The sequence below is a fragment of the Brugia malayi genome (assembly GCF_000002995.4).
Source record: "Brugia malayi strain FR3 genome assembly, contig: Bm_v4_ChrX_scaffold_001, whole genome shotgun sequence".
NCBI lineage: Eukaryota > Metazoa > Nematoda > Chromadorea > Rhabditida > Onchocercidae > Brugia > Brugia malayi.
In genome coordinates, this window is record NW_025062479.1 from 20212473 (window position 1) to 20229020 (window position 16548).

The 16548-nt window shown below is 31.3% G+C and overlaps 2 protein-coding genes and 1 non-coding gene across 3 annotated transcripts; 1 reads left to right on the forward strand and 2 right to left on the reverse strand.

Moving 5' to 3' along the window:
* Nucleotides 1-971: 971 nt before the first annotated feature.
* Nucleotides 972-3050, reverse strand: Bm4310 (NADH-ubiquinone oxidoreductase 24 kDa subunit, mitochondrial precursor, putative; the record flags this gene model as incomplete). The annotated part of the gene is made up of 6 exons (XM_001895513.2): nucleotides 972-1160; nucleotides 1306-1397; nucleotides 1638-1790; nucleotides 1883-1973; nucleotides 2365-2486; nucleotides 2993-3050. The coding sequence occupies 6 exons, from the start codon at nucleotides 3048-3050 to the stop codon at nucleotides 972-974; spliced, it is 705 nt and encodes a 234-aa protein (XP_001895548.1).
* Nucleotides 3051-5853: 2803 nt separating this feature from the next.
* Nucleotides 5854-14997, reverse strand: Bm7887 (Uncharacterized protein; the record flags this gene model as incomplete). The annotated part of the gene is made up of 19 exons (XM_001895512.2): nucleotides 5854-5895; nucleotides 6145-6434; nucleotides 6597-6740; nucleotides 7118-7289; nucleotides 7639-7729; nucleotides 7953-8099; nucleotides 8601-8831; nucleotides 9160-9267; nucleotides 9645-9756; nucleotides 9957-10106; nucleotides 10216-10354; nucleotides 10686-10914; nucleotides 11550-11725; nucleotides 12115-12211; nucleotides 12301-12422; nucleotides 13119-13286; nucleotides 13455-13542; nucleotides 13977-14188; nucleotides 14872-14997. The coding sequence occupies 19 exons, from the start codon at nucleotides 14995-14997 to the stop codon at nucleotides 5854-5856; spliced, it is 2844 nt and encodes a 947-aa protein (XP_001895547.2).
* On the forward strand, nucleotides 11207-11303 carry Bm15600. The gene has a single exon (XR_006227983.1). It is a non-coding gene; the product is annotated as a small nucleolar RNA Bm15600 (small nucleolar RNA).
* Nucleotides 14998-16548: the final 1551 nt, after the last annotated feature.

Below are 16548 nucleotides of genomic sequence, written 5' to 3' on the forward strand. Positions count from 1 at the left end.
AATTTTATCTAAATGAGATTTAGGAATAAAAATAGTCGCAGAAATCTCCATTTCTCATTTCTGTCATCTACATGTATTTTAAAAACAATGGCCACCTACAAAATAGTCCAACTTTAACACTCTGTTATCATTTAAATCAACTTTTTTTTTGAAAAATTAGATAAGCAATTTGTAGTCCACTGAGTAAATAATTTATTCTCTTCAACAATTTTCACGAAATCTTTTCAGCGAAATATCAAAGATATTTGTCATTTAAACTCAACGAATATTGGTTTAATCGCTTGACTGCTTTAGTATATATTATGAAAAACTTTTTAATATATTATCCTTCAAATATGTTTCATCTACAATACATCAATTCATAAAAAATAGTTGAACATATTTTACACGTTATTTTAAGAGGGAACTCTTAGCAATTAAATGGAAGAAATTTCTCGCATAAAAAAGAAAAAATAAATAAATAAAACAACACCATATTACTGATCTGTAGATTCATCCTTACTCACCTGACCTAATCTTTATATATTTATTACTGTGCGAGAAAGAAAATGTTACATGATTATCAAGATTGCCATTTCACATATCACAAAATCTTTTGTAAATATGTCGGAAATCAACAAATCCTTTTGACCACACTGAACAACAGCAATATCACCTACAACTAACAGAATGAAACGATCTGACAGCAGACAAAATGAATCCGTTTCATATCCGTCAATTACTATGAATTTGGTAATAATTTCGAGTTTTTTGCAGTATTCCTAACACCGTATGAAGTATTCAAGTCATATTAAAAATGTTGTGATGAATCGTAATACAGTAAAAAGCAATCATTAAACATTTTAATCGACAAGCAAATATTTATAATAAAATCTAAAAAGTCTACACTTACATGAAGAAATGCCAGTAAAACCATATTTTAATTTTCACACACTATGAAATATCACATATACACATATATTTGAAAATGTTCAAATCCCCGGCTGAAAACCAAAACCAGGAGGTTTTGGTGGTGTTGTAAGCGTTGTTAAGCCATTGATTGGCTCTGCAGCTGTACGACCACTTCGTGGACCAGGCTTTGGTCGTTTACCTGCTTTAAATTCATCCAAAATGTCACTGATATCCTCCGGCGTTAAGTCTTCATAATAATCGTCATTGATCTAAACTCCAACTTATAAACGAATTTTTAGCATTCAAAATGAAATTTAATTCAAATACAATTCATATATAATTTGAAAAAGCAAGATGATAAGAAGTGTAGTTAGAGAATTATTTATAAAAAATTTAGATATAACAAACCATCACCTGAACCATAGGTGCATTAACACATGCACCCAAACACTCCACTTCAGCCAATGAGAATAAGCCATCTTTTGTTGTCTCACCAACTTTGATACCTGAAATAATCAATTCTCAGTCGCGCCATAAAAATACATCAAAAAAAAATTTATTTACTCCCATAAAGAAGTCCAACAAAGTCCAACAAAGCCAAATCAAATTACAGAATGATCACTATGGCCTTTTCCTTTTCCTTTTGGCTAAATCCCATAACAATGAAGAAAAAAATCAATGAAATCGCCAGTAACAGATAAATTTCTTAAGCAACAGATAAATTTATTTTGTGAGATAAAACAAACCAAGTTTTTTCGTAATAGCTTCCATAATTGATTCAGCACCTCGAAGCATACATGGAGTTGTTCCACAAACTTGCACAAAATTTTTTCCCATTGGTTTTCGATTGAACATTGAATAAAAAGTTGCCACTTCATACACTCGCATTCGTGCGATTCCTAAACAAAAATAAATCTATTGTTTCCTGTTAAAAAAAAAGTTTCATAAGCAAATAATCAAATTCTTAATTCAAGATGAAGGTAAAACTGACCTAAAATACGAGCAACTTCATGCATCGCTGAAATGGGTAACCAACCATGTTGCCGCTGTGCCAAATCTAACATAGGAATAAGAGCGCCACACTAAAAAACGAAATTATGTCATAAATTAATACGTTGCTCTGAAGAGAAATATTCATCGATTCACTGATGTTAAGAAATAGACAATAAAAATGTTCCATAACAGTCATTCAAACAAACATCAAACAATTCAAATTAGCATGAAAAGTATGTGTTCGTCATACTTCAATTTCAGAAATGTTTATTTTAAATTAAAAAACCATTTTTTCCTTTGAATTACCTGTAAGTACGGGGAAATGGAACACTGAGATCATGCAAAGGCGCAATGAAATGGCATTTGATATTTTAGAATGAAAATATATTAGCAGCATTTTATGCATCTAATAGTAATGCCTATTTTGCCATTAAATAAGAAATAATTTAATCTCTCATCAAGCCATAAACAAAAAATCACCTTATATTCTGGCGGATATTTTGAAATCATTACTTCTATACGTTTCATATTTTCTGGCGTGAATTTGAAAGGTGTATTGCTGTTGTTAATTTCGCTATCACGATGTACAACCATACCATCACCTGAAATAAATAACATTTGACAAACTGCAGCATATTATCAGTAACTGTCCAATTACGAAAAATTTAACAAACTATTATGACTGATGACTAATTCTAGGATTACTGACCGTACATTATTATTTCTTCAAAGATAACTTATAATGTTGTTTAAGTTCCTAATTTAATTCCCCAAATATTAATATAATTGGTACATATCTACTAAAATCCAATAAATTCTTGGACTTGCTTGGAACTTTTATAATACATTTTTTTGCACTATTGACCTTAAATCAAGAAGAGATGTAAGATCAACTAATATTCCCCGAAAATTTGCACTATATGTGGTAAAGTAAAATAAAAGACGTTAAAATAAAAGAGAACAAAAGATGTTAGAAGCTGAATAAATATGTAAGAATTTTTAGAAACTAACAAGAGTTTTCAAATTTTTTCAGAACCTTTTACTTCTCACCCCTCTCTTTCTCCCACTCTCTCTCAAAGAACAAAAGATTCTATAGAGAAATGCTTACTTGACCATCGTTTTGGTAACGAAACAATACATCTCATAAGACAACGTCTAGAAATCATTCCCAACAATTTCCTCGAAACGGCTGAAATAATTAAATTTCACATATTATAGTGATGTAGATGAAAACATTAACTACCAACCATCATGCCAAAAAGTAAAAATTCCTCTTCCCAATACACAGACCGCAATGAATGACAATGATTACTCTTAGTGTAAAAAATCTACATTAAATGATCTAATAAGTGGACGATGAAGTAAACATAATGTATGTCAATATTAAACATTCTTGAATAACTAAAGTAGACTAAGTTTAGCATAGAGTTGTATTATCATCAAAAAAATAACTGCACTTAAATAAAGAATAACATCGAACCGAATGAATAGTTTATTCCTTATCGTCTAGCTATATCTGAATAAAATATAACACAGTTAACTAGAGTAAGCTTAAAAATGAACAAATCCCAATGAGTCGGAAGATATTTTATAAAAAAAAAAGCTTATAAGAACTTCCGTTCCTGTAGGTTAAACCAATCTTAAAAACAAACTTTTAATTGCAAACATATCGTATATTATAAATGAATAAATTAAAACACAAACAAGGGAACTTTTTTTTAAGCATTGACAAAAAAACTACTTATGGATAATTAACTGTATTAATGAAATTGAACAAACGATTGTGCTTCCTTAATAGTTTATTATATTTTTGATGTTTATGCAAATGCATAAACTTTCTTATTTTATCCTTCATTTTACTTTTACTTTTTACCGTGCTGCAGCATCTTTCTCGTAGCTTTTACTTTATTTTAACTATAACTTTAGGATTTTCCTTATATCTCACTCACTGTTTACATGGTTATTTTTCCAGGAAGCACCTTTTCTTCTACATAACAAACAAATGCTAGCAAAAGCAATAACGACTGAATGAAAAAGAAAAAAGGACGAAGAAGTTAAAATATAGAATCAAACCGATCCTACATTTGAAACAGATCATTCATTCAAGCAATTTACTGAATATCAAATGGTAGGGGTGGAAGGGTAATTTTTATCAGTTGATGAAAAAAAAATTGGAAAAGAATATCTCGGAATACTGAGGACAAAAATTCACAGATGACGTAGAAAGAAATAATTTTCCTGATAAAAGAAAAAAAAAAGTGGCAAAAAATCTTTAATGTTATTAAATATGTGTATGTATGATGGAGGAGTGTTTCAATATAACTGCATAGATGAATTGTCGTAAGCTAAAGTATGAAACTGAAAATTATTATTTTGAATGGATGAAATGCTAGGAAACATTCATGACAGTGCGAAAAAAAAAAGTATGGAAGTAACTATATCTTAACTATTCAAATCAACGATTAACTCATATTTTAACTATTTAAATCAATAGTTGCAAGCAAAACAGATGAAGTTGATAGCTGGAATATCTTAAAATTAATTTCATGCTAACATAAAATTCCTCAGCACATTCCAGTTACAAAAAAGCGAATTTTCGTAACAAATTTAAAGAGTTACATTCAGCTTAATAAAAGAGAAATTAAACTTAAAAAAAGCATGAGCGTGAAAAAATCAATAAAAATTTGGTTTGTAGAAATTAAATAGAAATCTGAGAAAAAAAGTGAAACGATCTCAACAAATAACAGTTATCAAGACAACAACAAAAAAAAAAAAAATCATTAGTAGAAACAATACATGTGCAGGTGAACCCGCGATATCTAATTTCATCGATACAGTCCCTGAATTGAAGCATCAAATATCACGGGGTAACCTGCTTTTTCTTCGTTTCTCGTCTTTTCTTCCTGATTGTCAGATGTTTGTTGTGCATTTGAGAACGTAGTTATCCATTTCGCAAAAGTTCGCTCCAACATTGGAATACTCCGAAAATTTTGATTTAAAGTACATCATATAAAAAAATCTTAATCAGTCCATATGAGCAAACATATTTAGCCATGCACAATGAAAGAATGGAGAACCTCAACTAGTAACAAGCACCACATTAATAAATCGAAAAAGCAAAACAAAATAAAACAATCTATTTAGCTTATTTTCTATTAGAAAAATAAAAAGAAAGAAAACAATCGAAAATAGCTGATAATAAATAAATTGTAAAACAAGTAAAATCTTAACCTAAATATGAAAAGAGATTTATAGGAATGACCAGTGTACAAATAACCCTGTTTTCAAACTTTATGCTAAAAAAAATTTTAGTCTAGTAGAATTAATGCAATATTTTATATTTGAACATTACTTATATATCCGCTAGTGTTACCTACATCAGAATCTCCCGAAAACAGATTAAACTAATGAGTTGCCACCTTCATGTCAAAAAATGTCAGCCCAGCTTACCGGATTAAAGCGTTTGTATATAAAATAAAAACCGATTCTGATCTCAGACTAATAATTCACATTGTTCATTCTAGCAGCTTGGCTTGCATTGAAATTTGTCCTATAATTTTTTTAAAAAAAAAGAGAAAAAAAAGACTTTAACAAGGATTATACATTGATTAAAATAGAAAACTCAACAACGATACAGAAAAGAAACTCAGGTTCTTTCAACTGAAAGTGAAACAAAAATTTCAAAAAAAAAAAAAAAAAAAAAAACAGAGAAACCGCTGCCGAGTTATTACAAAACTGACATCACTTACACGTTCAGCACTCACCTATCTAGTGTAGACTATGACAAAAAAGCATTAAAAGAATATGAAGTAAAACAAAAAACGACCAGCATATAATAAATTTAAAAATCCGGATGACTACAACGAAAGACATCAAAATAGACAAAAAGGAAAAATTAAAACAAAAAATCATTCCCAAAAATATTCTCGAAAATGATGTATTATCTCTATGATGTAAGCGACACATCAGTTAGACCCTTTTGCTACTGCTGTCTCGCTGTAATTTTGCCACCTGAAAAATAAAATCACGAAAGGAAAACGTACACCGATATGTTGTACACGCAAATAACACATTTTTTAAACAGGTTTTTTTTTTTTTTTTTTTTTGCTTTTTAATCACCATAATTTTTAACGCAATTTCACAAAATGTACATTAAAAAAAATTATAACTGAATCATCTCTGATAACAGTGAAACACATAATTTGTGGAAATTTCCAAACAAATACTTCATATTCAATCATTTTAAAAATTTATACTTACTTTTTCATTGTACAATCTTTCCTCTTCAGAATCTTCCTCATCGGAATTGAAACTGTCACTGTCATGATAACTTTCCGAAAGCTGACCAGCATCTACCCCTGTAGGCTCATCTGACAGACCCTGCATTGTTGATGCACCAAAAAAAGTCCGAGATTTTAAAGATGATGGTTGACATATCATCATTCCATTTCCCTCATTGATGGGAAGTTTATTTTGCATATGCACATCTTGTGAACTAGCAGGTTTTTTAGAAAGACTCATATCCATGGTCCATGAATTATTTGCATGGCCTGTTAAATAAGATTTTAAAAAGCAAAGAAATCATTCATAATTATAAAAAATTAAAAGGAATCACCTCAAAATTATATGTTACGTCCAGCTTAAGGGAAAATACTAAGAATTCCTGGAAGATGTTGAAATATAATATTGGCATTTACGAAGTAACAACAAACCATTATCAGAAACTAAACTTCTCGCATCCTTTGAACTGTGCAACCTGAACTTAGTAGAAATCAGTGGAGTTCCAACTGCAGCGGTGGAAGCAGATGAGTAATTCATAACAACCGCATCATCTTCAAATGGAGATTTTCGTTTCCCTAGAATGAATTTTCTCCAATAATTTTGATGCATTAGCAAACAAGATTTCGACAATTAATGATTCTAGAAAGAAGAAACAACTAATTAAGCTAGTAACCTGAATTCTAAATAAACCTACTTTCCAAAAAAAAAAAAAAAAAAAAAAAAAAAACTAAAAATAAGCTATGGAGACCAGCAGTTTACCTTATATTCTCCAGACTTGGAGTTTATAAAGTATAAAATGAACTTTCTTTTAATTTAAGTAAGAAAAAAAAAAACAAGATCCAAATAAAGTCACTTTGACATTTACGTTCACGTGTTTTGCGCGGTACTGCTTACGAAAATGAAATAAATCTTGGAATATATTATTTTTACATGATGCTGATATAATTTTTACTTGATGTAATCATGGATTCCGACATTTCCAAACCAGCCAGTCGTCGTATTTCATGGTCTGCAACGCGCAAATTAGCCGAAAGTGCTTTGATTTGCTTCTCGTAATTTACACATCGTTCACGCCACTGACCTTCGATAACACCATTCTGATACGCAGAAAGAAGTGACGCCGTCTGCAGTGGTGCAAGTGAGAGAATAATGCATAAGCACAGATGCACAAAACCATAAATACATAGCACAAAATAATAACTTTTAAGATCGAATTTTTACAGAGAAGCAAGTGCTTTATCCAATAATTAGAATCTGAAATCAGGCTAAACAGCTAAACAACCACCTAATTAAAGTGTTCAAGTTTTTCAGAACTGATGTTTACTAAAACTGGTAAAAGAATATTGGAGAACTGGAAATGGTCAGTTAAATCGTCTACAGCAGCAGGAATACCAGAAACAAAAAAAAAAAATTTTTTTTTTTCTCGGAGATGAAAGAACATCATAAATTAGCTCTTCAACTTTGATCTTTTACCATTCGAGATGAATCCGCTGGTTTCAAAAACAAATAACCACTTTCCATTTGGTGCTTTCTTCTTTCCTTACTCCTCTGTAAAACATCCAATCTGAAAATAAACTAACAAAAATAAACCACAAATTTTAACACAATGCGGTGACACTGATATGTCACCATAGAAAAAATAAATGAATTTAGAAAAACTATTATAATTCCAGCATGGATTGCGAAATTGTGAAAGAAAAAAAATACATAGAAGTGTAACAGTGAAAGACACCACTGTCGTAGGCATAAATCAACCTCGTAAGATTAAATCATTTCATTTAACTAACCTCCTAATTTTCAAATCAGTAGGAAATGTGTCAAGAGATTCGTCTTCGTAATTCTCCGACTGCTTAATATTTTCAGATTCTTCTTTTTGCGATTGACCCACTTTAACAGAGGACTTAAATGTAGGAGTAAGTAGCGCATCATTAGGCCTAAATTCAGAATCTTGTAATAATTGCAGCTTAAATAATTACTTCAACTACATAAGGAAGTTAAATAACTATCAAAAAATCGGGATATGTTCAGATGAAGATAACATACTACCTTATACTTGAAATCTTTTAACTGACTATATGGCATGACTACCAATACTAGATCTCAAGTTTTATTGGATCCCTAATTTCTTTTACTGTCAACATGTTACCCAAACTTCTATACTTAATATAGAATTATTTTCTCCTTAAAACCAAAATAATATTTGAATCCCTTTCACCAAGAAAAAATACCGCTAAAAAATGCCGCTAAAAAAAAGTTACCGCTAAAAAATGCGACCATATAAAAGACAAATAATTCAAGTAACAAGACATAACTAAATCGCATTTCAGTGAAATTTGTTCGAAAAACCTACTTCGACTATATTATGGATAATATGATATGGAGTAAAATATAACTGACACAAATGTCGTCCCTACTAAAAAAGCATAAAAAAATACTGTTGCTTTTCCGCTGTTACTGCGAATTCCGAGCATTTCACCAAAACAAACGGATTAAACTTATTCCGTATTTTCTCAATACCAACCATCCCATAACCAAAGAATCCAGCCAACACATAGATGATGACAGTGATAAATGGAAGTGAAGGGAAAAAAAGATATACCAAAAACATAGGCAACAACTGATCATCCACAATGGATGGCAATTCGCAACCAGGAGCACTTAGAAAACTGCAAAAAAAAAAAAAAAAAAAAAAAAAACCAAAATCATCTTTTCGCACTTCTAGAACAAGCATTATCTGGAGAGATTCGCATACTACAGAAGTACTTCAAAAACTGAAAAATGTGGAGACTTCTGGAGCTTACAAACCAAGCATTCAATGAAAGTTTCAAAAAAAGTACACGAGTACAATCCAGTCATTCAGGATTTCAAGATGAATTTGGTGAGTTATACGCAGCGGCAAAAAACAAGAACATTTTTCGGAAAATATAAGTTAATGGCATTTTCCACCTTCTTTGCAGATATGAATTTCTTATTCGGAAAATAGTATTTACATACTTGTTGCCGATAGATTCTAGCCTCGAAAAAACATCTGCTTTTAGATCATACATCATTCCATGTAACCATCCCATCTGCCCTTCCATAATTGTTTTGTTTAGAGAACATCTGTATGAAGAAATAAAAAACATTCTATGAGAACAAGGTAGATTTTAGCGACCGAAATTACGAGCTAATAAGTGTCCTAGCAATTTACAAAGAAATTCGATAACAGTAAATGTTAGTAGAGTCATAACAAATCAAAGCTATATGTTCAAGTAATTTACGAAGAAATTACACAAACTAAAAAGGCAAAAATTTTAGCGGGACGCAAGGATAACAGATATTAAGTAGGAGAGTTGGCATAAAGAATCCACAAATAGCTGGATGTTCAAGCATCCAACTGCTATATTTTGCACTATTGATTGTTTTAACGAAAAAGTCTTACTTTATAAAAAAAGTCATGAAATAAATAGTCATTGTTACTAGAAGGAAAAGAAAGCAACCTTACGGAATCCAGAATAACTTTCTGTTCCGAAACAGCATCAGTAAAAAAGCTGTAGTGAAGGAGTACTGCAGATGCAACAAATGAAAGACCGATTGTAATAGAAAGTAGACCTAAAAGTTACAGAACCTCATAGTTTAAGGATATCAGTTTATACTGACATTCTTCAAAAATTTTATGCACAATCAAAAACTTTCTCATTTCAATAAAAAAAAAAAATAAATATTAAGCAGTATTACTTATTTTTAAAAAGCAAGGTACCTTCAAAAAACTTTAAAAACATAAAGATGAATGAAATGTATATTTAATATACCTCGCCAAAAGAAAGCCATTTGTGAGTAACCATTTTTTTTAACATCACGACAATCAAATAATTCCTCATTATCACCACTGACATGGTCAACAACAAGTGCTATTTGCTCTCGCTTTTTTGAACTGTTTGAGGTTTCTGCCGCTGTGCTTCCTATAAATTGTTTTATATAAAATTTATGGTGTGAAGTCCTTTGTTTTTTACATCATGCTAAATTTGTATTTAAAAGACCTGTACAAAGAAAGAATAAAACATGTTTTACCTCCATTACATTTGCGAAAATAAATAATCGCAATTAAGCATAGTATAAAAGTGACCAAAACTGGACCATAAAGATTCATCGCGCTCCTTACCGTGTGAAATCCGAAATAGCAAACACCGGTGATACCATTTGTTTCAATCTGAACATTAAAGGATAGTTATGACGAATTAGGTCCCTTTCGAGAAAACAACTTTTTGGATAGATTACCTCTTACGATGCATAGCGCATTACTCAGAAAGATTAACGAAATTACCACCTAGACACCAGTCCGTGAAGTGATAATAAGACATATGAGCTTATTTATATTAACGAATAAAGAAAGAATCCATTGAAGTCAATACTCTGACGATAACCCGAAAAAGTATTTTTTTTATGTGCCACTGACTTATATTTGTTTGAATCAATCCAGTTTATATTCCTCATTAAATTTGGAATTAATTACTAATGAATACTTTCAAATGAATACTTACAGTATCTGCCCATAATGCAATCGTAGCCATTGAACCAGCCGCCAAATAACAAATAAGGAAAAAGCAACGTAAATTAAGATGGTAATGTTTATTCCATTTAATTGTTTGATTGGAACTAAGTTTAGGTTGACCGATTTGAATTGCTAATGCAATCAGTAACCAAAAAAAGCCAGATAATATTGTGGTATACAAAAGCCAAAATTGAATGCTGCACCAATCTAATAAAGCTCTGAAGAATTTTTTTACAGCAATATATAATTTTCAAATGTAGTATTGTAGAAAAAAAAATATAGAAAATCAGCTGAAGAATGAACAGACAAATTTTACTGATGGACTAAACAACCAACATAGTAAACTGTGTAATTCCGAAGAGGTAGGTATACTTAATGTACAAGTTAGACTGCGATTGAGCAACCAGAAAGGAAATCTGTCAAAATTTGCTTTCTTTTCAACAAGAACACTGAATTTTTTTATTGCTAACATCATAGATTTTTTTGGCTTCACCAGATTAAAACCTCATAACGTCTCAGAGGCCAAAGCTGTTCACTGCTCAATTCCGAAATTTTCAATTTCACAAACGAGCTCGCAGAGCAAGGATGATTTTCTCATCATAGACGTCCAGTTTAAATAAGTTTACCACTTTTCTTTTTCTATGTATATAAAAATAAATATGCATAAAGTTAATAAAAAACTTCTTTTGTGAAAATTCAAATAATGAACACATTTCTTGAGGTTAATAAAACTTGATATGTTGTACTAGCTAAAGATTAGTTAAGTGTTGCTAAAGTATCTTCAGTTTCATTTTAATATGGTAATATTTCGCCTTATAAAATAATATGCTTTTGAGCAAAACTGCTAAAATACCTTAAAATTTTTGCATCACGTCTTAACATATCAAAACACATTGCACGTTCTGCCACTCGATCAGCATAACTTAGTAACCATATAAACCAGTGGACTGATGCACTTAACAGTGCATGGGTTAATGAGTAAACGCAAAGATCACTTGTGAAGAGAAGTGAGAAGATGAACAAATAAAGCTGAAAGAGATATCTTTTAAGTGTAGAAGTAATTTTCTTCCTGACATATAATCAGATTACCAAAACCAATTTGAAATAAAGAATGATTGTTACCTACTAATAATTAGTGCTGCTTTAATGCATATTGAAGGGCTAAACATACGAGGCAACTCGGAGCTATACGTTGCTTTTGGAACAATAATTTTGAGACAGAACAATTCAGAATTATCGGATAGAACAACTCAGTAGTTACAACAAATGTCGTTGAAAAATATCCATGTAGAAGGAGTACAATCTTTTATGCTTAGTTATTATTGTGTGTGTGTGTGTATATGTCCGATGTACTTAAACTTGATGGAATTCTACAACTGCATAATAAACAAATTTTATTCAAGAAATTTAATTCTTACCGCAGAAACTAGACCACCAACAACGATGAGCAAAGAGAAGGAGAAAATTGACATCCTGAAACCATCGTATAGCCACTGTGAGCTAATTAGAGGTGGCCTATAAAAGACATATTATTGTATAAATTAGACCTACAGGAAGCATATTTCCAAGAAAAAATAACTAAAAAAGTAGGGAAAATCGTATACCTGCACGGAAGATAACAATCATCGATAAGAGGTTGAGCCAACGGCTTATGACTTATCCCAACAGCCAAAGGCCAGAGACACTGCTTTGGTTCCATTTTTGACGGTTCTTTGTTGTAAGTCATCTAAATAGAAAACAGAAAAAAGAATTTTGAGCTGAGCTTAATAATAATTTCAGGATAATAAGTTTTCTAATGTAAGCCAAACCACTCAGAATTCCAGGACTTGACCAAGAGATTTAAATTTTGTCGTAGTTGTAGGAAGCAATGCAAATAGAATGCATTTGCGTGCTTAATGTAAAATTATATCAACGATATGATAGCTTTCATTAAATTTATCGACGTTCCAAACATTATGCCAATAATTTAGTAACCGTTTCAAGGAAGTAATAAAAAGCAAGTAATGAAATGTTTCATAAGTCGAGTAATTACGTCATTCTGGGGTAAGAGAAATTATTTTTCTTGGAAGACAAGTTTTAAAACATCGATAACTTCACGGAATTTGCCATCCTACTACAGCAATTTGTTGTGTATTTAGTATTTTATAAACAAATAAATTTAAAACCAAGATATTCAAAGGCTAATTTGCGGTAATCAGTTTAAAAAGATTCTTCGTCCAGAGTATGAAACTGTTCAAAAACAAATTTTTTAGTAGACAGCAACAAATAAAGCATTTTTAGTTTTCGTTTCTTTTTTTCTTTTTTTTTTTCTTTTCAGTACATAATACGTTTATATTTTTCTATTTAAAACATATTCGCTTCTGTTTATTTTAATATTTTCCACTAAACTAGTGTTGTTCAAACGTATAACAACATAATTTACCGCACAAGATCCATCCGAAAAAATCCGTCTTCCGTCCTTCGACTTAATGGTATCTGAACAGTTGATAAAACTAGGCCAAAGATCATTTTCCAGAAGAAAACCACATTTCTCAATTGCTTGTTGGCACATGTCCTTTCGAAACACTTGCCATAATTCCATTGTGCCTGGCTGTAATCTTGTTTGGACTCTAAGAAAGTCAAAGACTAAATCTTTTTTAATAGATATGAATTACGACATAGGGGCATAAAAACAACAAAAGACACAAAACTATTTTATCAATCAGCACAAGATAAATTAACTAATCTCAAGTTGTCTGTGCTACGAAATAAAATATACCTTATCCATCGAAACTTCGAAATATGCTCGGTTAGAACATGGCCTATAAGCCACTGCACATAGCAAGGGTCCCAATGACGACCAACATCTACAAACCAGTTACGAATTAACAATATTGGTTGAAAAATATCAATCTGATGGTACTTCTATATGTCAGACAAGAAATCCCAACGGAGAATTTAATTTGGTGATTTCGGATGGGAGGACTTGAGTCATTCTTCGTTTTTTGTTGAAGTTTGTTTTTGTCTTGTAACACTTCTAGTTCGTTGAGCTATGGGTTCCTCTCGTTTATCAGTTTCATTTATTGTATCTTTCGATGTTGTTGATTGGTTCTTCGTATCTTCTTTCTGTTGAATTTCCAATAGATATAACATATTTATAGGATTTACAAGAATTACACCATGAAGTTAATTTTTTCATGGATATAATTCCTTTTCATGATACCTTTATGAAATCCAACTTTACTTAAAATATACTGCATCAGATATGCAGAAAACATATGCTAAAAACAAGCAATCATACCGTGGGAACTTGCTGAGAATTTCATATTTCGGTAATATAGCAATTACACTTGCAGCTTCCAAAGTATAGTTGTAGAGAATGGGTATTCCGAAACAGCTTTCCGTAGGGGATGGTGAGATGCACAATCCGGTAGTACGATTTACATATTCCAAGCGACACTCTTGATTACAAGCCCAATCAGAATGAATACAGTTTCCATGGGTATAAAATATCTGCAAAATTCGATATGTATTTTTATTCAATTTTGATTGTCGACGAAAAGTGCAGGAAATAAATTTTAGATCTCCCTACTACTAAACGGACTCAGAAAAGGTAGGCCGCAGTAGTATGACACTGATGATAAAATAATAAATGAATCATGAATAAAGAACAGTAAATAAAAATAACTGTGCTAATGAACAGAAACTAGCTAAAACATTATTTTCACTGAATTAAACAATTTTTCAGGCCGCAAAAGTCAGTTATCCCAGCTACGGATTGCAAGTTTAACTTATCTTACTTCATGTTGCGCATTTGCTCACTAAAACAAAATTTGTTGAGTTTTGAAACTGACTAAAACTGTCTTCTCAAAATACACTTAGAAGTCGCTCACGAACAGTTTGTTATTAGTCATTATATCGGTAGTCCTTTCGAGACAAATTTGGGCCTGAACTATAACATTTCAAAAGCTACATTCATAGATCTGTTCCGTTAAAAAATTGTTTAAAGCTTGTGCAGCATCTTCTGACATATGCTAACTATAGATGCTTCCTAATACTACGATAGTTCAACTTTTCTGTCCTCCTACAAACGCCAAGAAAAATCAGTGTAGGAATGCCGAAAATTAACCGAGTTCTGCTTGCACTATGAATTAAGGATATAACCGGAAATCACGAAAAATTTTATCATTTTGCACCTGTTTGATGTATTGTTCGCTATGACCCAGGTCACGTCCATTACGCCCTGAATTTTTCGTGACCGCGTAACACAACGCAGATTTATTTAATACCAAAAGGAAAAACATGCACAACAATAAACACATTTTTTCCGTGTACGGGTAACCATATCGTTGCGCACAATTAGCACTTCCTGAAAACAGCCATTCAAAATGAGAAAAAATTAATTAATTTCATATAGCAGATTAAGTGGAATATGATTCATTTAAATTTTTAATAAAAAAAAAAATGAATTACTTATACTTGTCCAAGTTATTAGTCAAGCTCAAATATCCATTAAATCAATTAAGACGAATTAAGTGGTTAAACTTCCATTAAATGAAATCAAATTAATTTAACTTGTTCAAATTCTCAACAAATTATTGTAAAACCAATTTCAAAGAGCACTTTCACTTTAGCTCAATTGCCGTAAAATAATCCTAATTCAAATCTGAAAAAAAAAAAAGAGGATAAGAGTACCTACCTTGTCCCATGTTGCTTCCGACTTCAACTAACGCAAAACTCATCTTCTGTCTCTCATTATTATCTACCTTATGGGCGTGTACGATCACGTGATGGTAATATTCACAACAGTCAACACCTCCTAACTCCTCCTATCTCATCTCATCAAATTCAAATCCTCCAATCGCACTCTACAACTCACCATCAAAGGTCTTGACCTCATAAACTCCTCCCCTCCCTATACCTTACACGAAAGCAGCCCACAAACGAAAGAAATCTATGATGAGATCAATTGCCATGAAAACGGTGAAATTCCGAAAAAAAGAGGGACAAGCGTATAAAGGAATGGAAATGAATTATAAATAAACGGACGAACAGCAATGCACATTAGGGGAACTAAAAATAATATGAAAACGTAATATATTTATTAATTTAATTATTGAAAAAGGTCAAAGAAAGCGGCAAAAATTTTTTGAACTTTCCAAAGAAAAGGGCAAACGGAGCAAAACAAATGTGTTACATTGCTGTTAAATAAGATTGGAAAATTTTCCAGAAATGTAGTGAAAATAACGGAAAAGTGTACGAAGTAGACTTTTCGAGTTAAATGAGATAAAACTAGTCAAAAAAGGAATATTGGTATGTTATTAGACCAACTAATGTGTAAAAACCGGCAATCGGCTACCAAATTTAAACACTTTTCTTTCTTAGTCAAAAAAAAAAATACTCATCCTAGATTGACTGCAAAGAAAAAATCAATTATCATTATTTTTCTACTACTTCAGATTCATACATCACTTTCATCATATAAATTCAGAAGTTTGGGAATAAAAAGTACTATCTAGAACACTGCGTGCAGGTTTATCAGCAAATAATTGAAATCTTATTATTTTATTAATTTCAAGTCAAGTGATTTTATTGATATGTATCAGTGATTACATGAACCATTTTTAATAAGTATTCAATTCCCACCGCTTGTCGATTCCATTTGGTCATGCTAAAGTCGTTAATCAACGAATAAAAAGTAAATCAAATCAGATTTTTGTTATCGAAAATCTTTTCCTAATTAGAAGTGGCAATAAAACCTTGCTTATCACCTAGCGAATTTCCAGCCAGATCAAACGCACTAATTTCCCATATCACAACCTACAGATTGCATGTAAGTTTGTCGCTGATTATTTAAAAAGTTGATAGAAATA